Source organism: Cetorhinus maximus, chromosome 11, assembly GCF_964194155.1.
Source record: "Cetorhinus maximus chromosome 11, sCetMax3.hap1.1, whole genome shotgun sequence".
Classification (NCBI taxonomy): domain Eukaryota; kingdom Metazoa; phylum Chordata; class Chondrichthyes; order Lamniformes; family Cetorhinidae; genus Cetorhinus; species Cetorhinus maximus.
In genome coordinates this window covers 9,651,420-9,678,100 of record NC_135889.1, presented here as the reverse complement: position 1 = coordinate 9,678,100, position 26,681 = coordinate 9,651,420, and the positions used below count along the sequence as shown (strand labels likewise).

At 46.3% G+C, this 26,681-nt stretch overlaps 1 protein-coding gene across 3 annotated transcripts in view; it reads left to right on the top strand.

The window, feature by feature from the left end:
- Nucleotides 1-26,681, top strand: part of agap1 (ArfGAP with GTPase domain, ankyrin repeat and PH domain 1) — a 662,670-nt gene that overhangs the window by 379,168 nt on the left and 256,821 nt on the right. For all 3 annotated transcript variants that reach the window (XM_078551515.1, XM_078551513.1, XM_078551514.1), the window contains exons 7-9: nucleotides 9,970-10,097; nucleotides 11,243-11,398; nucleotides 14,228-14,320. In XM_078551515.1, the coding sequence (XP_078407641.1) occupies nucleotides 9,970-10,097; nucleotides 11,243-11,398; nucleotides 14,228-14,320 (377 nt within the window). The remainder of the gene's footprint in view (nucleotides 1-9,969; nucleotides 10,098-11,242; nucleotides 11,399-14,227; nucleotides 14,321-26,681) is intronic.

Below are 26,681 nucleotides of genomic sequence, written 5' to 3'. Positions count from 1 at the left end.
AAACTTACCTGTTTCTCCAGACTGTTACCTACAGGGTGTTTAAGTCCTTCTGCAACCTCGAACTTTCATAGCTTTGATTGTCAACATGATGGAAACAAACTATAATGAGCACATAGAAGTATAATTCATAAAGTTTTTGTGAAATACAGATCAAATTTTTAGGATTCAACTTACCTGCCATCTTTTGTGATAGATCTTTCTGCCTTATTTTCCAATAATTCAATTGTTCTTCTAATGTTACCCTTTTCAATCCAAGTCAGCATCATTATCATTAAAAAAAACTTTATAAATTGTGCTCACCTGTGCCTAAAGTGCCTGCTTCTATCATGTGCACATCCCAAGTTATTGAAGTTTAAAGTTTCACAAGGCTTTATAAACTCCTTGTACTTAGCTACCAATGTACATCTCATTACCATGACAGACACTTCAGACAGCACTAACTGTCCACCAGTGTGAGCCTAACCCTTGGGTTAGCAGGTATACTGATAGTTGATCCAATGTGCATGTGGGCGGATTATGCCAACTACAGAAAATCTGCTTCCCTAAAAGCTCCCTCGCTATACACAAGTACAATGAGGAGCACACAAAACGGCGGTGTAGAGGAAACCAGAAAACAAAACAGCTCGCCCTGGTCACAGTGCTCTTACTGTCAGCACTAAATCATGTACGGATAGCGTGACTGATGATTTGTTTTAATTAGCCTTCTAGATTTGCGTTTGGTACAGTTCGTTGGAAGCTGGGGGCCCTCCCATTCCTTGCCCAAAGGAGGTGTGATGATCTTACTCTTTGAAAGACACTCTTGAGTTAACTTAGAAGTTACCTGAGAGTTATCACTATCCAATCAATCAACCAGTCAGGATTCAAGTGCAACTAATATGGAGGAACGTTGGTTTTTTTAATAGGAGTTTAAGATGGAATATAGCATTGCTAGTTATACAGGAAAAACGTACCACCGTGACATGTACCAAGTGGCGGTCCAGATTGGACAGGATGGCTGACATGCACAAACAATTCTTTTTTTCACTTCTCTGTGGTCAGGTTTTCTTAACGTCTGAAACCCCTCAGGAGTGTTTGGCTGGACTCTTCCTTCAGAGTCCTTTTCCACTGCCCAATGCAGTGTACCTTCCCAAAATCTCTTACTGTATACCCTTTTTCAGGGGCGGATGGCAGGATGGATTATTGACAAGGTCTTTTGGTCCTATAAAGATTTAATTAATTTCAAAAAGTCTATTGGGTGTTAAGTTCTTTGTCTAAACTGTGGGCTAAACATCTGGCCTTTGATGTCAATCTGCCCTCCATTAGCCCCTTAGGCATTTGCATGCCTTGTCACCTCTCAAGTTGTCTTTCCCAGACTAGTTTCATCCTTACAAGCATTCACAATGTCCGTTGGTGAGCTGGGTTCTTGTTCACTGCAGGCATGTCTAATGTTCCCACATACTACTGGGTTTATGTACTTCAGCAAGCATCTTAGTTAATCAAAGTTAAATGAACAGACTAACACAGCTTCATACCACTTATTATCTCTTCCAACAATGGCTTTTTGTTCAAAGAAGCCAACCTTATCTAAGAAAAATGATTTCTCTAGCCATAACAGTGAAACCTGAAGCAATCTCCAGTAAAAATGAACTTAAAACTCCTTTACCTATTTAAACTAATTTTATATATATGTATATTCTAATGCTATCATTAATTTCTAACTACAGTATTTCTTAACAGTGGAGAGGGACGGGGACATCATTTGAATGTTGGCGTGCTACTCACTCTTTGGGGTCATCACATCTAAACTTGATCCTGTCCCATTCCAAGGATCCCAGACACTGGTATCAGCTATTGCTGGACAGCAGTCAGGAGGTGGAGTATTCTACTGGTTTTCTGCAGCTCCATTACAGTCCTGACAGTCTCAGGATCATTTACCAAAGACCTGGAACTACTGCAAGGGTCCTTGTGTTCCGTATGATTCGGGATAAGGGGGTCAGCCATTTAGGACGAAGATGAGAAATTTCTTCACTCAGAGGGTTGTGAGCCTTTGGAATTATTTGTCCCCAGAGAGCTGTGAATGCTCAGTCATTGAGTATTCCCGAGGCTGAGATTGAGAGGTGTTTGAACTCAGAAGGGAATCAAGGTGGACGTGAAAGGATGTTTCCCCTTGTGGGTGAGTCCAGGACTAGGGGGCACTGTTTTAAAATTAGGGTCGTCCCTTTTGGACCCAGATGAGAAATATTTTCTCTGAGGGTTACGCGACTTCGGAACTCTCTGCCTCAGAAGGCCATGGAGGCAGGGTCACTGAATATTTTTAAGGCGGAGGTAGATAGATTCTTGTTAAGCAAGGGAATCAAAGGTTATTGGGGGTTGATGGGAATGTGGAACTCGAAACACAAACAGATCAGCCATGACCTTATTGAATGGTGGAGCAGGCTCGAGGGGCTGAATGGCCTACTTCTGCTTCTATTTCATATGTTCGTAAGTGATATTGGGAGTGGGTGGGAAAGTGGAGTTGAGGTTGAAGATCAACCATGATATTCAATGGCAGAGCAAGTTTGAAGGGCCATATGGCCTACTCCTGATCCCATTTCTTCGGATATTTGTCTAGCTCTGAGTGATAGTGCCCGCTCTCCTCTCTGCACTGCCACCTCCCTGGCACAACAATGGGTGGCAATTTAATATAGATGGGGTTTCATAGGTATGCATGCATCCAACGTGCAGTGCGTTGGAGCTCCACCACATGTCACCTAACCTGTCGAGAGAGGCTCATTTAGTGAATAAGTCTTATTTCCCTGCCATTTAAAGTGGTAAGGCCGTGCGAGTTTCAGCGGGCCCTAACTTCCTGGAGCATTTCTGCCATACGCCTGCTTTAATCACCCAATGCTGTCTCTCTCTGATATGAGCTAAAAATGACTTTTTTTTAAAAAAATCAAGATGCAGCAACAATCTCTGACTAATGGTGAGCAAGCACATAGAATTTCCAGTCAGCCTAGCTGTGATTATGTGGGTGTAGTACAGACCCAGCTCATTGAGAGGCATTCCAGCAATGAGCCAAAGTCAATGGAGTGGATTGCAGTGAATGGGTCTGGCCCTCACTTGGAATCTTTCCTGAAGGCATAACATTCCTGTGGGTAAATCCGTGACCAGTAGTTACAGGATCTGGACTAAGCAGAGGCAATTCTGAGAGCGTTACAGCAAGTACCGTGCCTATGGGAAGTTCCTCCAATTGAATAAAAGTAGAGGAAATGTAAAATGCACAGTCAGCAACAAGTGTCGGGCTTCCTGTCAGAACTTGCCCAGTTCTGATGGTGATAGCTGTGAAAATTGCGTTAATATAGTGTGAGTGGGAAGGGTTTTGTTACGTAAATGCAATGGAAAATCAAGGGCGGGATTTTCCTTCTAGGGGTGGGAACAGGGACCGTTTCTGGGCCCCACATCTGTCCCTGGGTGGGAAAACTGGCTCCGATTTTCATGCACGCATCCCCTTAGTAGGCATGGAGACGGTTTTGGCAGCCAGTTAGTGGCTTCGGAGTTGTGAAGGGAGGCAGGACTGTGCAAGTGCAGGCCTAATTTCTTCTCTTTTGTTCAGGTGCCACCTCCCACCACCAAAATTGTACTTGGCAGCCCTGTGCCACCCCACCCCACCCCTACCCTACCCCACCCCACCCTACCCTTTATGCTCCCACGAAGCCAGCAGGGTGATGACTCCCTGCTGAGTGCTTGCTGACAGCTCTCCCCGCAACCTGCGCTGACCTGATGGCACCTGTGTGCCAGTGGCTGCGTTCCCCACTCTGCAGTTCAACCTTTCACGGGCGCCTTGGAATTCCCTGGACCAGCCATGACTGGCTCTCCGCTGCCTGTCTGCCTCATTCAGCTCGTCTGCCCCAGATAGTGTGTGCAGCCTGTGCACTCCCCTCAATGAGCTATCAGCCTTTTTTGCCATGGTTAATTGCTATGGTTAATGGACTAAGCTGGATCCTGGCACCGCCCTCGGCTTCCCCCACCCCACCGGTCCTGGTGAAAGTAGCCAACAACGGGCTTGTGTTGGAAACCGGCACGCCTACTGGCATCGGTATTTTCGTCCCCCACCTGCCTCTATTTGATCAGAAAATTCAGCTTCAAATATCAACTGTGGGGAAAAAAAATAAGCAGCAAACCTTTTCCCGCCTGACAGTGCTTGTCTTCAGTTGTAACGGGTTTTCTTTTCGCATTCTCATGAGAACCTTGTTTCATCAATAAATAAATGATTCTACGGTGACAACAGTATTGAGATTGTCTGTTGAAATATTTAAGTTGCCTGTGAGTTGAGCTCCAATCAATGGTCTGAATGATGGTGCGACGAATTGATTTGCACAGCTCTGCCTTGGTAAACTTGGAAGAGCGCTAGCAGGTTTAAGTTTAAACTTTTTTAACTTGCAGTTCTGTGTGAAGGTTTTCAATGAAAACAGAAATGTAAATCTGCCCTTAAAAATGGGCTACTACAGTGCCAGTTCATAGCTCAGCTTGGTGCTTGATTTAAGGTTATCCTACAAACTCCCAGTTTGAGCTTGGCAAGGTTCTTCTCAAGTGTCAGGGATCTGGCAACTCAGTATAGAAACTTCAGACGTCTGTTTCTCCTGACTCTTTCCCAGTTTCTTCCGACTCACTCCTAGATTTTCCCATTCTTCTCCAGGTTTCCCCTGACTCTCTCTGAGTTTCCCCTAACTCTCTCCCAGTTTTATCTTTTCTTCTCCAGGTTTGCCCAACTTTTTCACAGTCCCTCCCAACTCTCTCCTTTCCTCCTGACTCACTCGCAGTTTCTCCCAACTTTCTCCGTTCCTCCTGACTCACTCGCAGTTTCTCCCAACTTTCTCCGTTCCTCCTGACTCACTCGCAGTTTCTCCCAACTTTCTCTGTTCCTCCTGACTCACTTGCAGTTTCTCCCAACTTTCTCCGTTCCTCCTGACTCACTCGCAGTTTCTCCCAACTCTCTCCGTTCCTCCTGACTCACTCGCAGTTTCTCCCAACTCTCTCCGTTCCTTCTGACTCACTCGCAGTTTCTCCCAACTTTCTCTGTTCCTCCCGACTCACTCACAGTTTCTCCCAACTCTCTCCGTTCCTCCTGACTCACTCGCAGTTTCTCCCAACTTTCTCCGTTTCTCCTGACTCACTCGCAGTTCCTCCCGACTCTCTCTGTTCCTCCTGGCTCACTTGCAGTTCCTCCCGACTCTCTCTGTTCCTCCTGGCTCTCCCTGACCCTCTCCGTCCCTCCAGGCTCTCCCCGACCCTCCCGACTCCCTCCTGGGTTTTCCTATTCTTCTCTAAGTTTCTCCCGACTATCTCCCCGTTTCTCTCTACTCTCCTATTTGCCACCCTGCCCCCCTCATAAAAAAACCTTTCAACAAACTGCCTAAAGGATGAACTCAAGAAAAATCAAAATTGGGCTTTTTAATTTTATTAATGCAGTGCTTAACCAGATGCTGGCAGGAATGATGCCACAGCTGTTACTGTGCTCCATAATGAACATGTTGAACCAGAGTTTTTTCCAAGCTCCAGAGTTTGGAACAAGTGCTTCCTTTAATTGTGGATAGCATGATGGAGCTGTAGCCAGGTGGTTCTGGAGGCTGGGAGGTAAGGCACAAGTGGGTGCTGCAGTTTCCCTGGGCATCTGATCTGTGACCCCAGCTTTACTGTCGGCTGCAAACGGGGATTTACGTCTTCCATTAAAACAGTGAGAAATCAGAAAGCAAGTCACCTCCTACATGTACCTGGATCGTCTTAGTGCACTGGTCAATATTAGGATTGGGACAATCTGAGAAACGTTGCTTACCACGGGAAAGGGTTCAAGGAAAACAATTGATTAGTGGGACATGAGTGACAAACCAGTGCAACAGGGGCACTGATTCCGTCATCCCTACAGGAGGCAAATATGATCTTCAGACTTAATTAACAACAACTTGCATTTATTTACCACTTTTAACGTAGTAAAGTCTCAGACAAAAATTTGACACGGATAATTGGGACAGGTGACCAAACCCTTTGTTAAGGAGGTTGTTTTGATGGACTAGGGAGCTAAGGAGGTGCGCGGAGGGAATTCCGGGTTTGAGGACCGGGAAGTCAAAAAGCACAGCTGCCAGTGGTGGGACAAGGAAAATTTGGGCTTGCAGGAGGCCAGAGTTGGAAGTGCAGAGATCACGGAGGGCTGTAGGAAACATACCCTCTGATCTTTTTTCTGTAGTGCATGGGTAACTTGTTTCAGTGCCCAGGCCCTTTATGTTTTTTGTGCAGCCACGCATGCGTGATAACTTAAAGGGGCCAGCTGACCTGCATGCAAATTTTCGGGCAGTGCAGTTTAGATTACTTTGGTTGTAGGGCTAAAGGAGGTTACAGAGATGGTCTGTCATTTAGAGGAACTATGACTTTTTTGCGCTGGGATTTAACAGTGAAATTATTTTGGAGGCCCACAAAAGTAGGTATGCCAGCTGTAATTAAATCTAATCCTGGAGGTTTCATAACATGACCTTCCCCCACGCTCCGGCCATTATTCGGCAAACACACCCATCCTTGTGACACACTACCTTCTTACGCCAGTTGGAAAGCCAGAAGACTCATTTCCCAATTGGTTGATGCCTGACTGTCAGCCAAACAGCTATGCTTTTCCATTTTCAATATTTTTATATCTGGTAAAGAAAAATCTTCAAAAGAAAATTACAAAAAAAACCCAAATCTTTTTTAACATCCTGATGATTTTTCTCCAGGGTTGCACACAGCAGTGTCCTGGAGATTGACCTTCAATTCCTGGAGACTGCAGGCCAATCCTGGAGGGTTGGTAACCCTACACAACAGACCCATGTAGGTGTATTGTAGGGAGATGGCAGCACACAACTCCCTCTAACCTACAGCTCGGCTGGAAAGTAACTTCGCAGTTTTCTGTCTGTATAAATCATATTGATACCACTGGCGAGTTAGGAGTGTGCGGCAGATAGCTTCTCCCGCTGTAGAGTTTTTTAATTCATTTAGGGAATGTGGGCATCGCTGGCAAAGCCAACAGTTATTGCCCAACCCTAATTGCCCTTGAGAAAGTTTGCCCACAGTGAGTGCAAGCTGGGCTTAACATGGTACAGGCTGAGATAAACTGCATCAGGACCAAGAGGAAGAAAGTATGAAATGGTAAGTGCAAGGAAATGACAAATTTAATGAAGAATGTAGTTGAGTAACTGATAACACTGCTTTCCCATTGCTCATTGCCATATAAGAGCCTCACTTTTAGTCGTTATCGACTCTGGAATCCCTGTACATTTTCTATTTTCAAAATCGGTTTTGTCTTTCATTCCCCCAATTTTCTTCTTCCTTTCCCATTGAAAGGCCTGGCTCCCACTGGGTCACGGCTTTAAGGCTCCAGATAACCCACTGATAATATTGCCCGACCCATCCCCCACCTGTGCATCCAAAGCAGTCGCTGTCAGTAAGCTGTTGAGCCATTTCTGGCGAGTTTAGTCCTGACTTTGCCTCAGATCTACTTTCACATTAAACAGCATTTCCCAAACCTGTGACTTTCACCACCGAGAGCAACAAAGCCAGCATGCGTAAGTCAAACACGAATCAGACTTTCTTTTTTTTCTTACTTATTCTTTCACAGGATGTGGGCATGACTGGCAAAGCTGGCACTTGTCCATTCCTAATTACCCTTGAGTAGGTAGATGATAGTGAGCCGCCACCTTGAACCGCTGCAGTCCATGTGGTGCAGGTACACACTCAGTGCTATTAGAAAGGGAGTTCCAGGCTTTTGACCCAGTGAAGGAACGTGACGTAGTTCAAAGTCAGGATGGTGTGTGGCTTGGAGGGGAACTTGTAGATGATGGTGTTCCCATGCTTCTGCTGCCCTTATCCTTCTAGGTGGTAGAGGCCATGGGTTTAGAAGGTGCTGTCGAAGGAACTTTGACGAGTTGCTGCAGTGTCTCTTGTATATGGTCACTTGGGGATAGACCACTGTTTGTTCATCATCGCTGGGCCAAACTCTTGGAACTTCTTATCTAACAGCACCTTCACCATGTGGACTGCAATAATTCAAAGAGGGCGGCCCACAACACCACCTCAAGGGCAACTAGGAGTGGGAAATAAATGCTGGCTTCGCCACCGACTCTTGCACCCCCAGATTGAATTAACCATTCACATTTTGCAGTAGGGTCACTAGGTAGTGAGTAAGAGGGGGAACCTTGGCTGATTGTTTGTGTTTTGCTCCAGTCAAAACACTTAAACCTCTTTGGATTCTACAAATGACTGCTGAGCCCTAGTTTCTCTCTGTTAATTTATCACATGTGTATTGTCATTTTAGTTCCTTTCACTTGACCCTTTCTTGGTTGTGTGACAATGAGGCACTGTAAAGTGACTGTCAATTACCAGACCCAAGTGTATCTGTATAAACTTGTATTTTCCTATTCTAAGTACAGCTTTTGAAAGGCCCAGGGAACACTACAGGCTTAAATGCAGGCTGACACAATACTTAGGAATTACGGTTCATATGAAGGATATGTATATAAAGGACATGGTAACATAGTGGTTATGTTACTAGACTAGATCTGGATTAATGATCTGAAGACTTGAGTTCAAATCCCCCCATGGCAGAATTTAATTGAATTATATAAACAAACCTGGAATGAAAAGCTCAAAATAAAAGTTAAAAAGCAATGATGACCATGAAAATATTAGATTGTTGCGAAAACCCATCTGATTCATTAATGCCCTTTAAGGAAGGAAATCTGCCACCCTTACCCAGTCTGACCTGTATGTGACTCCAGACCCATAGCAATGTGGTTCACTTTTCACTGACCACTGAAATAGCCTAACAAACCACTGAGAAGTGTTGACGACTACCGCCACCTCAAGGGTAGTTAACGATAGCCAATGAATGAGGGCCTTGGCTGTGATGCTGACATCCCATTAATGAATTAGACATGAATTTTGATATCCTTGAATAAGATGTAAACATATTTCAAATCTGACCCGAGTGGGGCAGGACATCAGCTTAAGTTGGAGTTCCACCTGCAGCACTTTCTTGCCTTGTAATTTACATTAATTACACCTCCCTCAAGAAAGTTGTGTCCTGTATTTGGTGGGTAGGAGGATTGGTGGTTAAGGAGGTGTACAGAAGAAGCATGGGACTGAACTTTATTCTGCCATTAGCACATTCTGCTGTTTTGCTTTCAGCCAGCGCTGATCTTTATTCCACTATTAACACCTACTTTGGACCTATGCTTTGTTCCTTTACTATTCCCAATCCTTTTGCCTTTTATTCCACGACATATTTGTAATTTAATCACCCCCGCCTTCTAACCTATCCCTGACCTTCCCTTTTTGCTCTGCCTGACACTCTCCCCTTTTCAACAACATGAAACCCATCACATTTCTACCTCTCTTCAGTTCTGAAGAAATCATACTGGACTCGAATCATTCATTCTGTTTCTTTCTCCACAGATGCTGCCAGACCTGCTGAGTTTTTCCAGCACTTTCTGTTTTTATATTAGAAATAGTGTATTTGCTCTGGCAATCTGTCGCTTTTAGATCTTCCTAAAGAACCTGTTGAAACTTTCCAAACATAAAGATAGACTTACATTTCTATAGTGCCTTTTATGACCTCAGGATGCCCTAGAACACTTCACAGCCAGTGAAGTGATTTTAAAGTGTAGCCACTGTTGTAATGTAGGAAACATGGTGGGCAATTTGTGCACAGCAAGATCCCAAAAACAGCAATGTGATAATGACAGGATAATCTCTTTTTAGTGATGTTGGTTGAAGGATAGAACTTGGCCAGGTTACTGGGGATCTTTAACATCCACTTGGGAGAGCAGACAGTTTGACATCTCATCTGAAAGATGGCACCTCTGACAGTGCAGCACTACCTCAGTACTTCATTGGAGTTGTTACCTCAAGTCTCTGGATAGAAAGACTCACAAACAAGTTGAAGCGCTGCAGCTTAAACCTGATTTCTTTTCTTCCTTGTTTTAACAGTTGCCCAAAAGATAGTGGCCACGCGAAAGAAGCAACAGCTCTCTATTGGACCATGCAAGTCGCTGCCTAATTCCCCGAGCCACTCGTCGGTGTGCTCTGCACAGGTCTCCGCTGTTCACGTCAGCCAGGTATGTGGTCAAGGGAGGATTCAGGGGAGGAGTGGAATGAATGTGGGGAACATATCTGAAGAAACAAATGAAGAGCACGCTGCAGGGCGATGATATTTTTCCCATTCTGTCTGGATCGGCACCCTTTCCAAAGTTTGAACCTATGGGAAGAAGCACAGTGCGATCCTGTTGGAAAAATGATTAAACTTTGGAGTCTCCAGGATGGCTCAAAGGGAAGCTAACATCTTACACACTGTTTAAAATCATGAAGGGTTTAGATAGAATAAATACAGCAAAACTGTTTCCAGCAGCTAAAGATCAATAACTAGAGGGCACAGATTTAAGGTGATTGACAGAAGAACCTGAGGAAAAACATTTTTTACACGAGTGGCTAGGATTTGGAATGCATATGTCTGATAAGGAGATGCGTACAGATTAAATAGTCGCCTTCAAAAGGGAATTGGATAAATACGTGAAGGAGAAAAAGTTTGCAGGGATATAGGGAAAGAGTGGGACTAATCGGATTGCTCTTCAAAAGAGCTGGCACCGACTTGATGGGCCGTTTGGCCCCTCTGCAGAGTAAACAGGTTCAAGATTCGATTCCAGCTCTGTTTTGAGTTAGCTGATTTGGCGAGGCAGCAAGGATGTGGCAGTCGAGTCATTATGCCTCGAGGAGGAAGTTCTGATTGGTCAGGGCTTCTAACTGCTGCCCTCGTGAACATTCCTGATGAAAAGTCATCCCAATGTGAAACATGAACTCTGTTTCTCTCCACAGATGCTGCCTGACCTGCACTTTGCACTTTTTCAGCACTTTGTGTTTTCATTCCTTTGTACTTAAGTGCATTTACTGAAGTGTAGTCATTCTTGTAATGTCAGAAACGCAGCATAATCCCACCTGAGCAGGCAGACAGGCTCTTCGTTTAGTGTCTCGTCCGAAAGGCGGCACTTCCTTCAGTGAAGCACTCCTTTGGAACTGCATCAGGAACCTCAGCCTGGATTTTGTGCTCAAGTCTCTGGAGTGGGATTTGAACCCACAACCTTCTGCTTGAGGCGGGAATGCAACCCACTGAGCCACAGCTGACCAAAGGTCTAACCTGCATACGTCTTAATATGGGGGCGACGCAGTTTCCCGCCTGTCTTTAATTGCTTTCTTCTCTGCCTTGTAGACAAGTAATGGTGGAGGGAGTTTGAGCGATTACTCCTCTTCTGTCCCTTCCACACCCAGCACAAGTCAAAAGGAGCTACGAATAGACATTCCTCAAACCGCCAACACTCCAACTCCTGTTCGAAAACAGTCCAAGCGACGGTCTAATATATTTGCTGTGAGTATTGCCTCACCTTGTGAGGATCTGGAGCATTGCTATACCTTATATAAATAGCAGGCACTGCTTAGCTGAAATAGCACCCAGGAAGGACAGAATAGGAGTGGGTAATAGGAGGGAGAAATAGTACATTTCCTAGTTTGTTTCTTGGCAGTTAATTGTTTTTATTTCCAGAAGAGTCAAAGCTTGTAGGTCCTCGATGCGGAGCTGAGGATGTCCTATCTGATGAGGTAGCAACAGCAATGCGACAGGTGCTTATCAGATCCATCTCCCTCACTGTTTCCTCACTGAAATAACTACTTGCAAACTACCTGTGTATGTGCTTCTGGAGCTGTCGTCACGGTGTCTCACTTGTCATTCCTGACCAGCTGGCCCATGTTGGAAATTGTACGTTTCTGGTCGTTATTTAAGATAGGCATACAGCTTGTTCACAATGCCTCCATGACGGAATCACTTGACTCTTACTGCCTCATGAACACATAAAATAGGATCATTTGAGCAGTGGACCTGCCAGTGCTTGTGGAGCTATATCCATGAATCATAAAGAAGGGGGTAAAGTAATCGGCTTTGGCGCCGAGCCATCTCATTCACACTATGCTTTTGAGAATGCATGACCAACTTCGGCAGAAGTTGCATTCTGATTCTTTTGACCGCCTGCATGCATTGGATCAATCAAAATAATTGTCGCGCCACCTGCCTGAAACATTAAGCTAACCTTTATCCACAGATGCTGCCTGACCTGCTGAGTGTTTACAGCATTTGCTGTTTTTATTTCAGATTTGCGGTACGTGCAATGCTTATTTCGGTATGAAATTGTGACTTTTTAAAACTGCTGCTGTACTGGATTTCTGCCACTGGGTGCCCTCACTCAGCTGTATAATGGTTCACACTGCCTCCAGCACCATCCCATATTATATTCACATTTGCTGCACATCCTAACTACAGACCTAGGTTGCTGAATCCTGAAAATATTAAAGCCTCTTTAAAAGAACGGATTGTAGAACAATATATATGCGAATTTATGTAGTTTTGACAAGTGAAATTCAGGCAGTCGAGCATGCAAAGTTGACTTTTTTTTTTACTTCTAATAAATACATCATAACACGTTTAAACTCCTGCTATATCAAACACTTGACAAGTGGTGATTCATTGTGCGAACTATTAAACCCTAAACTACGCTGGGATGTAACTATATTCAAGGGTGAATTAAGTCTTAATCCCACTACCCCCCCACCTATTGAAGAAAAAGTTTAAATAAAAAATAAATTCCTAGCTTGAAGTAGACATTGGAATGCCTAATTTTCCATCTCTGTGGTTCCAACTACTCGTTGAGAACTTGCGTGTTGATGCCCGCTGACCATTTAACTTACACACAGCGCTGTGTGAACTAGGGTAGAACAGAGTTGAAAGGCACAACAAAGCGTTCAGATGCAGTAAAGAGGTAGAGGAAGAGGCCACAAAAGAGCAGGGAGTAAAATATAATGATGTTAGCTGCTGAGGATTTTAGTGCGGCATTATAGTGAAGTGTGAATTTTCATCGTGTCAATTTAAGCTGTCAGAAACAGCGAGCGATAGTTACAGACTGTGACCTTCAGAACCCCAGATGGGTCTGAAGAGAGCATTTTGAACGGTGATGTGTTGCTGGCTGCAGGTCTGTTGCAGGTAATGACAGTGATGAGAGATTGAAGTGGCGAATTGAGGATACCACACAAAGTGCGTTGAATGAAGAGAATGTAATATGTTGTAGAGCAATTATTTCCAATGTATTAGTGTAGTCCCCACCTGCTTATCATGGACAGATGCCTATATTGGACTAATGACGCTAACCGTGTATCAGTATTAAAGGGGTCAATTATAAGATGTTAAAAGCACTGACTATTTAAGACAATTTCAATCATCTGTTCACACCTAGTTAACCTGCGATTACCTCAGTGATGTGCCTGTCTGGAAACGCCTGATGAGTTCTCTTCATCCTCTTGCAATTTCTGTGATTTGGATCAGGAGGGCCTGCCTCCTTCAGCTCCTGTGCAGCCCCACCTCCTTCAGGCCCCGCCACCTCTGGGCCCCGCTCCTCCAGCCCCTGTGCAGCCCCACCTCCTTCAGGCTCCACCTCCTCTGGGCCCTGCATCTGCCCCCCACCCGCCCAGCTCTCCCATGTAGCCCCACCTCCTTCATGCCTCCTCTGGCTGCGCCCTTTCTTCTAGCCATGTCCTGGGCCCTGGTCACACTCCTGGTCATTGCAGATGGCGAGCTGCTGGCAGCAGAGGCTGACGCGTGACTTGTTGTTCCACTCTGCAATGCCCCTCCTCAACCAGGTCCATAGAAACGTAGAAAATTTGCAGCACAGAAAGAGGCCATTTGGCCCACCATGTCTGTGCCAGCAAAATCAGGATGTCCAGGAACCCAGCTCTGACCCTGATGTAGTTACCATAGCTACCTTTGCAGAGCAGGCAGTGGACACGGCAGACTGGTATGAAGTCCAATCGAAGACACGTGTGTCCTGGATTTCGCATAGGCGTCATCCTTGGAAGAAATGGAGTAGCCTTTGAAACAACATGGTCCCTTTTTGGCCCTCCATCAATGAATTTTTTTCTATTCCATCATTCTCTGAAAGAGCTAGCGATGTGAATGCGATAGCGGCGAATAATTTACTAATAATGTAAATCCCGTGTCTCTAACTGAATATTGTATTGATGCGCGAAGAATACCATTGAAGTGTTGTGGTATTTAAAAATAAAATTCAGGCTGAGTTTTCAGTTCACAATATTCCTTGGTGTCTTAGAAGTTTAAATCCCTGCTATATCACATTGGTCATTTTCTGTCTTCTAGTCTCGAAAAGGAAGTGATCTAGACAAGGAGAAGAAAAATCTTGAGACCAGAGCAGACAGTATTGGGAGCGGCCGAGCAATCCCAATTAAGCAGGTAAGCTGCTGTTTTCCTTTTCTCCCCACTGCTCTTTTTAATTGGAAGAATGGAGCACCATAGGTTTGACTCTGTAACCCACCTCTTGTTTTTCCTCTCTCTCTGTTTGTCTGATGGTTTCCATTTCATTAATAGAAGTCGCATACTTGACATCAATTAGCTGGGCCCTAAACGCACTAAAGTAAGATCATTAGAGTAAGATGCTTGCGACACCGTGGGAAGTTTTAGGAACTGGGTCTAATTAACTGCAATCTGCAGCCCCTATCTGCATATGGAGTGCTTCCAGCTTAGGCTGCTTCAAAGGGCAGCTTTGTAGGAGTGCCATGATTGGGACTGAACAGGCGAGTGTCTGAAGCCGATCACGGTACAGAACTCTTGTGATCTCGTATATTGTTTGACTTGGCCCCAATTTGCCGATGCGGGAGGACATCAGAACATGACTTCCTCCGCTCCCCAAGCTGAGGCAATTAGTTCTGATAACGATGGCCTGTGCACTGACTATTTGCCCTTGTTTGCAGATCTCTAATGAAGAGGCTTTAGTAGCACCTCAACTAATGTGCAAATTAACTTGCTTTCTTCAATATGGGGGATGGGGAAATTCTTTTGACAGCTGTGAGTGTGGCCTTTGTGTCAATCTTCTCCATACGATTAGGCAGAAAAGGTATTTTGATAGTCATGTGGTGCTTATACAGAACGAGGTTTTTTTTCTCTTTGTTTTTTTAATCCTACTTTTTAAAATGAAGTTGGATGTTGTCTTAAACAATGTAACATTGACATTGAGTTTATATTGGCTTTGCATGTGGAGTCTCACTGAGTTTCTTCTATGAATAAAGCACAGAGCAGACTGAGGGTTTTGTTTTTCACAATGAAATTCATAGAACAAGAACCTTCCTTTCCTCTTTGAATCTAAATTTTAGATTTTTTTTTCCAAAAGTGGTAAATCACTAACTGCTAATGCTGATGCATTTCTCTGTGTCGATGACTTTTGTAGTTAACTCAATACTGCACACACGAGACAGCTGGGGAGCTTACATCAAAAATAACTATCCTTCTGCATCCTGGCATACTCCAGATGTGTCAATAGAGAATAATGGGTCCCCAGAATGAGTTAATGGCTGAAATTTGACTGAAGGGTTCAAAGAGTTGAGGATAATTTGGAGTGACTTGCAGGCTGAAGTCTAATCGAGGGGTTTGGGTGGTATATTGAATAATAGATGCCCAGGAGTGAGTTACAAACTGGAATCGTAATCGTGGGTCTTGGGTGGTTTTATGGATTCTCCCGTTGCTTCAATGGATGATCAAGAAAGGACCAGTTTACAGTCTAGGTTAATGTTGTCTCATGCATGACATGAGGCCAAGTCTCGATTTCCATAATTGATCGCAAATACTGCATATGAAATCAGTGTTGGAGGGATGGATGGAGACATTGGCTTTGTGCCGCACTCACTTGTCCTGAAGGCACTTGACTCTGTTCTCATCAAATGTTGAAATCGCTTGATGACAGAGACTTCTCTATTTGGCTCTGTCCAAGGTTGTTTTTTGCTCATGTGTTGGGATCCAGCTCTGAGATTGGCTTTCTAAGTTTGGGGTACCTTGTGGTGCAAGTTCTTGTGCTCAGCTGGCTGTAGGATACTGCCTTTGGTATGTGGGAATTCTCCATGTGAACCACATGACCGACCCAGCGAAGCTGAGCTCTGATTGCGTGCTCTCAACACCAGGAATACAACACTTTGCAAAAACCTCGGTGTTGGGGATTTTGTCCTGCCCCCTGATGTTCCAAATGGATCTCAGACAGCAAAGTTGGAATGCTTCTAGTCGCTTTATGTGGCACCAGTAGGTTGTCCAAGTCTTGCACCCGTAAGGAAGTGATGTAAGAACCACTGTCTGATAGACTTTAATCTTTATTCTGAGACAAACTCCATGATCTATCCAAAGTCTGCGAGTGAGCCTGCCAAACACTGAGCTTGCTTTTGCCAGGTGATGGTTGATTTTGTCGTCCAGTGTAGTGTTATTGGAGAGGATACTTCCAAGATAGCAAAACTCCTGTACTGAACGGAGGAGTGTTGTTGCTGCTGTTAGTGATTGTGGAGCTTTGGAGCATGTGGCCAGGGGTGAGTTGATCTGTGATCCCTGTCTTCTTCAGACTTATTGTCAAGTCAAAGTGTTCTGACACCAGGGCAAAGTGATCAGCAAGCAGCTGAATATCGTTCAGAGTGCGCGCTATGAGAGCACAGTCATCCACGAACAAAAGTTCACTCAGTAGTTGTTCAGTAACCTTTAGACAAGCTTTGAGCCTTTGCAAGTTGAAGAGTTTGCTACCTGTCCTGAATTGAATGTGTACCCCTGTGTCAAGATCTTTGAGTGTGTACTACAGCTATAACAAATATACAGGAGTGAGTGACAGGCTGGAATCTAATCAAAGGGTTCAGGGTGGTTTATGTATAGAATAATAGATACCTGGGAGTGAGTTATAGGCTGAAAACTAATCCAGGATTTAGGGTGGTTTATGCATGAAATAACAGATACCCAGGAATGAGTTACAGGGTGGAATCTAATTGAGGGGTTCAGCTGACATCTCATAACCACGGCAGTGAATTCTGAATGGTTTAGAATCGCCATCATAACTATAAATTAGATTACAGCCTTGCGTATGCTTCCGAGCTAATGGTGCACCTGTCGTATGTGGTCTGAATTTCCTACAGTTCTATATTTGTGTTGCAGTATTGATCGAGGTCCTTGCCTCCATGTTGACTTTGACACACAAAGCAGTGACAAAGGGACTATCGCTATCCCAGCTTTTCAAAGGTGTCATTTGCAGTTGATTATCAGGAAATTCTGTGGCGATCAATATTAGATTAGTGGGCCAGCACCTTACATTGGCCAGCTTTGATTTTTTGCGGTAACTAATTAGAATAGTTTCTTCTGTGTGAATTCAAGGAGACGAGATGTGAAACATGTCATGCTGTCTTATTGGAGTTATTTATCGAATTATTCAGTTGTAAATTTCTGCAGTTTAATAAGGTAGCTTCATTTATTACAAGTATTTATTTACTCTCAATGACTGAAAGAGCTGCATTCAGATAAATTAGCAAAAGACTTTGATTAATTCCAATGTAAAACAAACTTAATGTTTTCTAAAGAAGCATGCAAATGCTTTAAAAAACTAAGAAGAGGGAGGGAAAAAATTCAGAGTCTCTGCTTTGTCTTGACTGGGCTTGTCATTTATTAATTTTTCATAGCAGGAGAATTGTACATACATAATCACTTGATTGCAGTGGGAGTTGGCAAGGTCCTGTGGTCTCATTTGCATAAATCTTGTTAAGTCAATGGCAGTTAATGAAGTACAAATGAGCTCAAAGAAGGTGACATAGAAATGGCTGATGGCAGATGGGAAGTCTGTTTATGTGATCGCAGCTGTGTGTGTGTGTGTGTGTACACAGGAGTGTGCGCATACAAGTGTGCGTAAGAGTATGTGCGAGTGTTTGCGAGTATGCTTAGGAGTGTCTGTGTGTGTTTGTGAGTGTGTGGGAGTGTGTGTGTGTTGCAAGTGTGTGAAGAAGTGTGTGTTGTGAGTGTGCGAAGTGCGTATGTTGTGAGTGCGCGAAGTGCGTATGTTGTGAGTGCGTGAAGTGCGTATGTTGTGAGTGCGTGAAGTGCGTATGTTGTGAGTGCGTGAAGGAGTGTGCCTGTGTATTTGGGAGCGTGCCTGTGTATTTGCGAGCGTGCCAGTGTGTTGCGTAACGTGCCCAGGAGTGTATATTTGCAAGTACATAGGAGTGTGCCTAGGAGGGTGTGTTAGCAAGTGTGTATGAGTGTGTTTGCGAGTGTGCGTTTGCGAGTGTGCGTTTGTCAGTGAGTGCGCACTTGCCAGCGCGCCTGAGAGTGCGCACTTGCCAGCGCGCTTGAGAGTGCACACTTGCCAGTGCGCCTGAGAGTGCGCACAGGAGTGTGTATTTGCAAGAATGTAGGAGTGTGTATTTGCAAGTGTGTGTTTGCCAGCGTGCCTTGGACTGTGTGATTCCAAGTGTGCGTTGGAGTGTGTTTACGAGTGTGCATAGCAGTGTATGTGTGTTTGTGGTTCCAAGGAGTGCATCTGTGTGTTTGCGAGTGCATAGGAGTGTGTATTTGTGAGTGTGCATTGGAGTTTGTATTTGCAAGTGTGTATCAGTTTGTGTTTGCAGTGGATAGGAGTGTGCATGGTTGCGAGCATGCCTAGGAGTGTGCATGGTTGCGAGCATGCCTAGGAGTGTACGTGTTAGTGAGCGTGCCTAGGAGTGTACGTGTTAGTGAGCGTGCCTAGGAGTGTGCGTGTTTGCGAGCGTGCCTAGGGGTGTGCGTGTTTGCAAGCGTGCCCAGGAGTGTGCGTGTTTGCGAGCGTGCCTAGGAGTGTACATGGTTGCGAGCGTGCCCAGGAGTGTGCGTGGTTGCGAGCGTGCCTAGGAGTGTGCGCGGTTGCGAGCGTGCCTAGGAGGGTGTGTATTTGCCACTGTGTGTAGGAGTGTGTATCTGCGAGTGCGTGTAGGAGTGCGTTTTTGCCAGTGTGTCTGGGCGTTTGAGAGTGTGTCTGTGTGTTTGAGTGTCTGTACATTTGCAAGTGTGCGTAGGAGTGTGCATTTGCAAGTGTGCGTAGGAGTGTGCATTTGCGAGTGTGTATCAGTGTGTGTTTGTGAGTGCTTAGGAGTGTGTGCGTTTGCAGTGTGTAGGAGTGTTTGTGAATGCGCTCGGAGTGTGTGTGTTTGTGAGCGCGCTCGGAGTGCGTGTGTTTGCGAGCGCACTCGGAGTGCGTGTGTTTGCGAGCGCGCTCGGAGTGCGCGTTTGCGAGCGCGCTCGGAGTGCGCGTTTGCGAGCGCGCTCGGAGTGTGCGTTTGCGAGCGCGCTCGGAGTGCGCGTTTGCGAGCGCGCTCGGAGTGCGCGTTTGCCAGCGCGCATCGGAGTGCGCGTTTGAAAGCGTGCCTAGGAGTGTATTTGTGCGTTTACGTGTGTGCATAGCAGTGTATGCGTGTGTTTACGAGTGTGCATAGCAGTGTATGCGTGTTTGGAATTGCGCGTAGGAGTGTGCATTAGCGAGTGCGCGTAGGAGCGTGCATTAGCGAGTGCGCATTCGCGAGAACATAGGAGTGTATATTTGCAAGTGTTTGCAAGTGTGTAGGAGTATGTTTGCGAGTGTGCGTAGGAGTGCATCTGTGTGTTTGTAAGTGTGTGTAGGAATGTGCATTTGCCAGTGTGCCTATGAGTGTGCATTTGCCAGTGTGCCCAGGAGTGTGTGTTTCTGAATGTGTGAATGAGTGTGTGTGTGTTTGGGAGTGTGCCTAGGAATGTTTCTGTATGTTTGCGAGTGTGTCTGTGTGTTTGCGAGTGTGCGTAGGAATGTGTATTTGCAAGTGTGTAGGAGTGTGTGTTTGCGAGTGTGCCTATGAGTGTGTGTTTGCCAGCATGCCTAGGAGTGTGTATTTGCGAGTGTGTACCAGTGTGTGTTTGCGAGTGCGCTTAGGAGCGCATCTATGTGTTTGCGAATGCGTAGGAGTGTGTATTTGTGAGTGTGCTTAGGAGTGCGTGTTTGCGAGTGCGTAGGAGTGTGTGTGTTTGCGAGTGCGTAGGAGTGTGTGTTTGCGAGTGCGTAGGAGTGTGTGTGTTTGCGAGTGCGTAGGAGTGTGTGTGTTTGCGAGTGCGTAGGAGTGTGTGTGTTTGCGAGTGCGTAGGAGTGTGTGTGTTTGTGAGTGCGTAGGAGTGAGTGTGTTTGCGAGTGCGTGTAGGAGTGTGTGTGTTTGCGAGTGCGTGTAGGAGTGTGTGTGTTTGCGAGTGCGCGTAGGAGTGTATGTATTTGCGCCTGCGTGTATTTGCGAGTGTGCGTAGGGTGTGCATTCATGAGTGTGCGTTCGCAAGTGTGCGTAGGAATGTGTATTTGCCAGTGTGCCTAGGAGTGTGTGTTTGCCAGTGTGCCTAGGAGTGTTTCTGTATGTTTGCAAGTGTGTCTGTGTGTTTGCGAGTGTGCCTAGGAGTGTGTATTTGCCAGTGTGCCTAGGAGTGTGTATTTGCCAGTGTGCCTAGGAGTGTGTGTTTGCCAGTGTGCCTAGGAGTGTGCATTCGCAAGCATGCGTAGGAGTGTGTGTTTGCCAGTGTGCCTAGGAGTGTGTGTTTGCCAGTGTGCCTAGGAGTGTGTGTTTGCCAGTGTGCCTAGGAGTGTGTGTTTGCCAGTGTGCCTAGGAGTGTGTGTTTGCCAGTGTGCCTAGGAGTGTGTCTGTATGTTTGGGAGCGTGTCTGTATGTTTGGGAGCGTGTCTGTATGTTTGGGAGCGTGTCTGTATGTTTGGGAGCGTGTCTGTATGTATTTGCGAGTGTGCATAGGGGTGTGTGTTTGCAAGTGTGCGTCGGAATGTGTGTTTGAGAGTGTGTGTGTGTTTGCGATTGTGCTTAGGAGTGCATCTGTGTGTTTGTGAGTGCGTAGGAGTGTGTATTTGCGAGTGTGCATCGGAGTGTGTATTTGCAAGTGTGCACTGGAGTTTGTATTTGCGGGTGTGTATCAGTGTGCAAGTGTGCGTCGGAATGTGTGTTTGAGAGTGTCTGTGTGTTTGCAAGTCCATAGGAGTGTATTTACGAGTATGCCTAGGAGTGTGTGTTTGTCAGCGTGCCAAGGAGTGTGTGTTTGTCAGCGTGTCTCGGAGTGTGTGTTTGCCAGCATGCCTAGGAGTGTGTGTTTGCCAGCATGCCTAGGAGTGTGTGTTTGCCAGCGTGCCTAGGAGTGTGTATTTGCCAGCGTGCCTAGGAGTGTGTGTCCGATTGTGCTCAGGAGTGCACCTGTTTGTTTGCGTGTGCGTAGGAGTGTGTATTTGTGAGTGTGCATTGAAGTTTGTATTTGCGAGTATGTATCAGTGTGTGTTTGTGAGTGCTTAGGAGTGTGTGCATTTGCAGTGTGTAGGAATGTGTGCGTTTGCGAGTGCGTGTCGGAGTGTGTGTTTGCGAGTGCGTGTCGGAGTGTGTGTTTGCGAGTGCGCGTCGGAGTGCGTGTTTGCGAGTGCGCGTCGGAGTGCGTGTTTGCGAGTGCGCGTCGGAGTGCGTGTTTGCGAGTGCGCGTCGGAGTGCGTGTTTGCGAGTGCGTGTTTGCGAGTGCGCGTCGGAGTGCGTGTTTGCGAGTGCGCGTCGGAGTGCGTGTTTGCGAGTGCGCGTCGGAGTGCGTGTTTGCGAGTGCGCGTCGGAGTGCGTGTTTGCGAGTGCGCGTCGGAGTGCGTGTTTGCGAGTGCGCGTCGGAGTGCGTGTTTGCGAGTGCGTGTCGGAGTGTGTCTGTGTGTTTGCAAGTGCATAGGAGTGTGTACTTACGAGCGCGCCTAGGAGTGTGTATTTACGAGCATGCCTAGGACTGTTGTGTTTGCCAGTGTGCCTAGAAGTGTGTGTCTGTGAGTGTGCCTATGAGTATGCGTCGGAGTGTATTTGTGTGTTTACGAGTGTGCATAGCAGTGTATGTGTGTTTGCGATTGTGCCTAGGAGTGCATCTGAGTGTGTACGAGTGCACCTGTGTGTTTGCGTGTGCATGCAGCAGTGCATTTGTGTGTTTGCGAGTGTACGTAAGAGTGTACATTAGCTCATACGAGTGTGTATTTGCGAGTGTGTGTTTGCAAGTGGGCCTCGGAGTGTTTGTTTGCGAGTGTGCAGGAGTATGTGTTTGCGAGTGTGCATAGGAGTGTAGCTGTGTGTTTGCAAGTGTGCGTAGGAGTGTGTGCTCGCGAATGTGTGTAGGAGAGTGTGTGTATTTGCGAGTGTGTCTAGGAGTGTTTCTGTATGTTTGCAAGTGTGCCTAGAAGTGTATATTTGTTTGTGTATATAGGAGTGTGTATTTGCAAGTACACAGGTGTGTGTACCTGAGAGTGTGTATTTGCGAGTGTGCCTAGAAGTGTGTGTTTGTGAGTGTGCAACGGAGTGTATCCATGTGTTTGCGATTGTGCCTAGGAGTGCATCTGTGTCTTCGCGAGTGTGCCTAGGAGTGTGTGTGTTTGTGAGTGCGCCTTCGTGAGCGTGCGTAGGAGCTTGTGTTTGCCAGCGTGCCTAGGAGTGTGTGTTTGCCAGTGCGCCTCGCAGTATGTATATGTAAGCGTGCGTAGGAGTGTGTATATGTGAGCGTGCATAGGAATGTGCCTGTTTGAGTGTCCTTAGGAGTGTGCCTTTGGGAGCGTGCGTAGGAGTGTACCTTTGGGAGTGTGCCTTTGGGAGCGTGTGTGGGAGTGTGCCTTTGGGAGCGTGTGTGGGAGTGTGCCTTTGGGAACGTGCGTGGGAGTGTGCCTTTGGGAGCGTGCGTGGGCGTATGTCTTTGCAAGCGTGCATAGGGGTGTGTGTTTGCGAGTCTGCATAGGAGTGTGTGTTTGCAAGTATGCCTTGGAGTGTTTGTTTGCGAGTGTGTAGGAGTATGTGCTTGCAAGTGTGAGTAGCATTGTGTGTTTGTGTGCTTACAAGTGTGCGTAGGATTGTGTGTTTGTGAGTGAGCCTAGGAGTGTGTGTTTGTGAGTGAGCCTAGGAGTGTGTGTTTGCGGGTGTGCCTAGGAGTGTGTGTTTGCGGGTGTGCCTAGGAGTGTGTGTGTAGGAGTATGTGTTTGAGAGTGTGTAGGAGTGTGTCTGTGTGCTTGCGAGTGTGAGTAGGAGTATATGTTTGCGAGCGTGTAGGAGTATATGTTTGCGCGTGTGCGTAGCAGTGTATTTGTGTGTTTGCAAGTCTGCCTAGGAGTGCATCAATGTGTTTGTGAGTGCGTGTATGAGTGCAGCTGTGTGTTTGCGAGTGCAAAAGAGTGTGTATTTATGAGTGTGCATAGGACTGTGTATTTGAGAGTGTGTATCAGAGTATGTGTTTGCAAGTGTGCATAGGAGTGTATGTGTGTTTGTGAGTGTGCATTTGCGAGTGCGTAGGAGTATGTATTTGCGACTGTATTTTTACAAGTGTTCGTAGGAGTTGAGTTAGCAAGTGTTTATGTGTGTGTTTGCGAATATGCAGAGGAGTGTGTGTGTGTTTGCGAGTGTGCCTAGGAGTGTGTGTTTGCAAGTGTGTAGGAGTATATATTTGCGAGTGTGTGTAGCGATGTATCTGTGTGTTTGCGATTGTGCCTAGGAGTGCATCTGTGTGTTTGCGAGTGTGTGTACGAGTGCATAAGTGTGTATTTGCGCATGTGCATAGGAGTGTGTATTTACGCGTTTGTATTTGAGTGTGTCGGAGTGTGTGTTTGCAAGTGTGTGTAGGAATGTGTGTTTATAAGTGTGCATAGGAGCCTGTGTTTGTGAGTACATCTAGGAGCCTGTGTTTGAGAGTGTGTAGGAGTGTCTTTTTGCGAGTGTGCCTGGGCGTTTAGCTGTGCGTTTGCGAGTGTGCCTAGGAGCATGTCTGTGTGTTTGCAAGTGTGCATTGGAGTGTGTATTTGTGAGTGTGCCTAGGTGAGTATCTGTGTGTTTGCGAGTGTGCCTAGGAGTGTGTGTTTGCGAGTGTGCCTAGGAGTGTGTGTTTGCGAGTATGCCTAGGAGTGTGTGTTTGCGAGTGTGCCTAGGAGTGTGTGTTTGCGAGTGTGCCTAGAAGTGTGTGTTTGCGAGTGTGCCTAGGAGTGTGTGTTTGCGAGTGTGCCTAGGAGTGTGTGTTTGCGCGTGTGCCTAGGAGTGTGTGTTTGCGCGTGTGCCTAGGAGTGTGTGTTTGCGCGTGTGCCTAGGAGTGTGTGTTTGCGCGTGTGCCTAGGAGTGTGTGTTTGCGCGTGTGCCTAGGAGTGTGTGTTTGCGCGTGTGCCTAGGAGTGTGTGTTTGCGAGTGTACCTAGGAGTGTGTGTTTGCGAGTGTGCCTAGGAGTGTGTTTGCGCGTGTGCCTAGGAGTGTGTGTTTGCGCGTGTGCCTAGGAGTGTGTGTTTGCGCGTGTGCCTAGGACTGTGTTTGCGAGTGTGCCTAGGAGTGTGTGCTTGCGAGTGTGCCTAGGAGTGTGTGTTTGTGCGTGTGCCTAGGAGTGTGTATTTGCGCGTGTGCCTAGGAGTGTGTGTTTGCGCGTGTGCCTAGGAGTGTGTGTTTGCGCATGTGCCTAGGAGTGTGTGTTTGCGCATGTGCCTAGGAGTGTGTGTTTGCGAGTGTACCTAGGAGTGTGTTTGCGCGTGTGCCTAGGAGTGTGTGTTTGCGAGTGTGCCTAGGAGTGTGTGTTTGCGAGTGTGCCTAGGAGTGTGTGCTTGCGAGTGTGCCTAGGAGTGTGTGCTTGCGAGTGTGCCTAGGAGTGTGTGCTTGCGAGTGTGCCTAGGAGTGTGTGTTTGCGAGTGTGCCTAGGAGTGTGTGTTTGCGAGTGTGCCTAGGAGTGTGTGTTTGCGAGTGTGCCTAGGAGTGTGTGTTTGCGAGTGTGCCTAGGAGTGTGTGTTTGCGAGTGTGCCTAGGAGTGTGTGCTTGCGAGTGTGCCTAGGAGTATGTGCTTGCGAGTGTGCCTAGGAGTGTGTGCTTGCGAGTGTGCCTAGGAGTGTGTGCTTGCGAGTGCGCGTAGGAGTGTGTGTTTGCGAGTGTGCCTAGGAGTGTGTGTTTGCGAGTGTGCCTAGGAGTATGTGTTTGCGAGTGTGCTAGGAGTGTGTGTTTGCGAGTGTGCCTAGGAGTGTGTGTTTGCGAGTGTGCCTAGGAGTGTGTGTTTGCGCGTGTGCCTAGGAGTGTGTGTGTTTGCGCGTGTGCCTAGGAGTGTGTGTGTTTGCGAGTGTGCCTAGGAGTGTGTGTTTGCGCGTGTGCCTAGGAGTGTGTGTGTTTGCAAGTGTGCCAAGGTGCGTGTCTGTGTTTGCGAGTGTGCGTAGGAGTGTGTTTTTGCTAGTGTTCCTAGGCGAGTGTCTGTGTGTTTGTGAGTGTGCCTCGGAGTGTGTCTGTGTGTTTGTGAGTGTGCCTCGGAATGTGTCTTTGACTGTGTATGTGTTTGCGAGCGTGTGTTTGCAAGTGTGTCTGTGCATTTGCGAGTGTGCGTAGGAGTGTGTCTTTGCAAGTGTGCGTAGGAGTGTGTTTGTGAGTGTGCGTAAGTGTGTATTTTCAAGTATGTAAGAGTGTGTTTGCGAGTGTGTGTTTGCAAGTGTGTAGGAGTATGTGTTTGCGAGTGCATAGGAGTGTATCTATGTGTTTGCGAGTGTGCGTCGGAATGTGCGTTTGAGAGTTTGTGCGTGTGTGTATGCAAGTGTGCCTAGGAGTGTGTCTATGTGTTTGCGAGTGCATAGGAGTGTATGTTTGCAAGTGTGCCTAGGAGTGTATCTATGTGTTTGCGAGTGTGTTCCTACGCATAGGAGTATGCACAATTTGTGTGCATATGAGACTCTGGCTGGCAGAATGCTGGGGTTTTACAGCATCCTTGTACGCTCTCAAAGGCCAAGGCTACCTCAAAGGCAAAAATGTCCTCACTTTTCACATCAAACCACTGAGCTTGCGAATAAAATTCTATTGATCTCCTCAGTACATAGCTATTTATAACCTGCTTCCCTATGAGTCCCTCTGTCACACTGGGTCACGGTATAAGATGGATCCCTTTGATTAGGCTTGGTGAAATTTCCTTTTGTGTTGCTGAAGGGAATGGGAAACGTGCATACCTTTGAGATGGTATCAAAACCCACCAGTGAGGTATCTAGTGGAGAATTTGGGGGTAAACAGCGATTTGCCTCGAGCAGAATTGGAGTAAATAATGAATTAAAGGAGATCAGGGAGTAAGTTTCATAGAGGAGCGATGAGTTACAAGAAAGGATAGTAGGGGCCAGTAATGAATTATATTGGGGAGGGTACAGAGGTGGGGAAAGTTATGTAGAAGACAATAGGAGGCCAGCAGTGGAGGAGAGTGGCAGAGTAGATGTGAGTTGTTTGGAGAAGAGTGGGGAATCATCAGTGATGTGCACAGAGGAGAATAGTGAGCTGGCAATGAGTTGTACAAGATAATGGAGACAGCAGTAGGTTATGCAACTAGAGAAATGGATCCTGGAGGTGAGTTGGACTGACGGAATCAGGTGCTTGAAATTGAATCAGTTAGTGGAAATAGAGAACTAGTGGTAAGTTGAACAAGAAAAAAAAATAGGGGACAAACTGTAAAGCTATTTAGAGGAGAACAGGAGACCAGCAGTGTATTGTGCAAGTGAAGAGTAGAAGATCCAGAGTGGATAGTGCAAGTGAAGAATGGGAGACCAAAATTGGTTCATGCAAATGAAGAATAGAAGACCATCATTCGTTAGTGCAAAATGAAGAATAGAAGATCAACATTAGTTAGTGTAAAATGAGGAATAGAAGACCAACATTAGTTAGTGTAAAATGAAGAATAGAAGACCAAAGGTGAGTTACATTGACGGACGGAAATGGTTGAAGAAGTGAATCACGCAGGCAAAGAAGAGCACTTGCTATGCTTGTATTTTGCTGTGCACAAA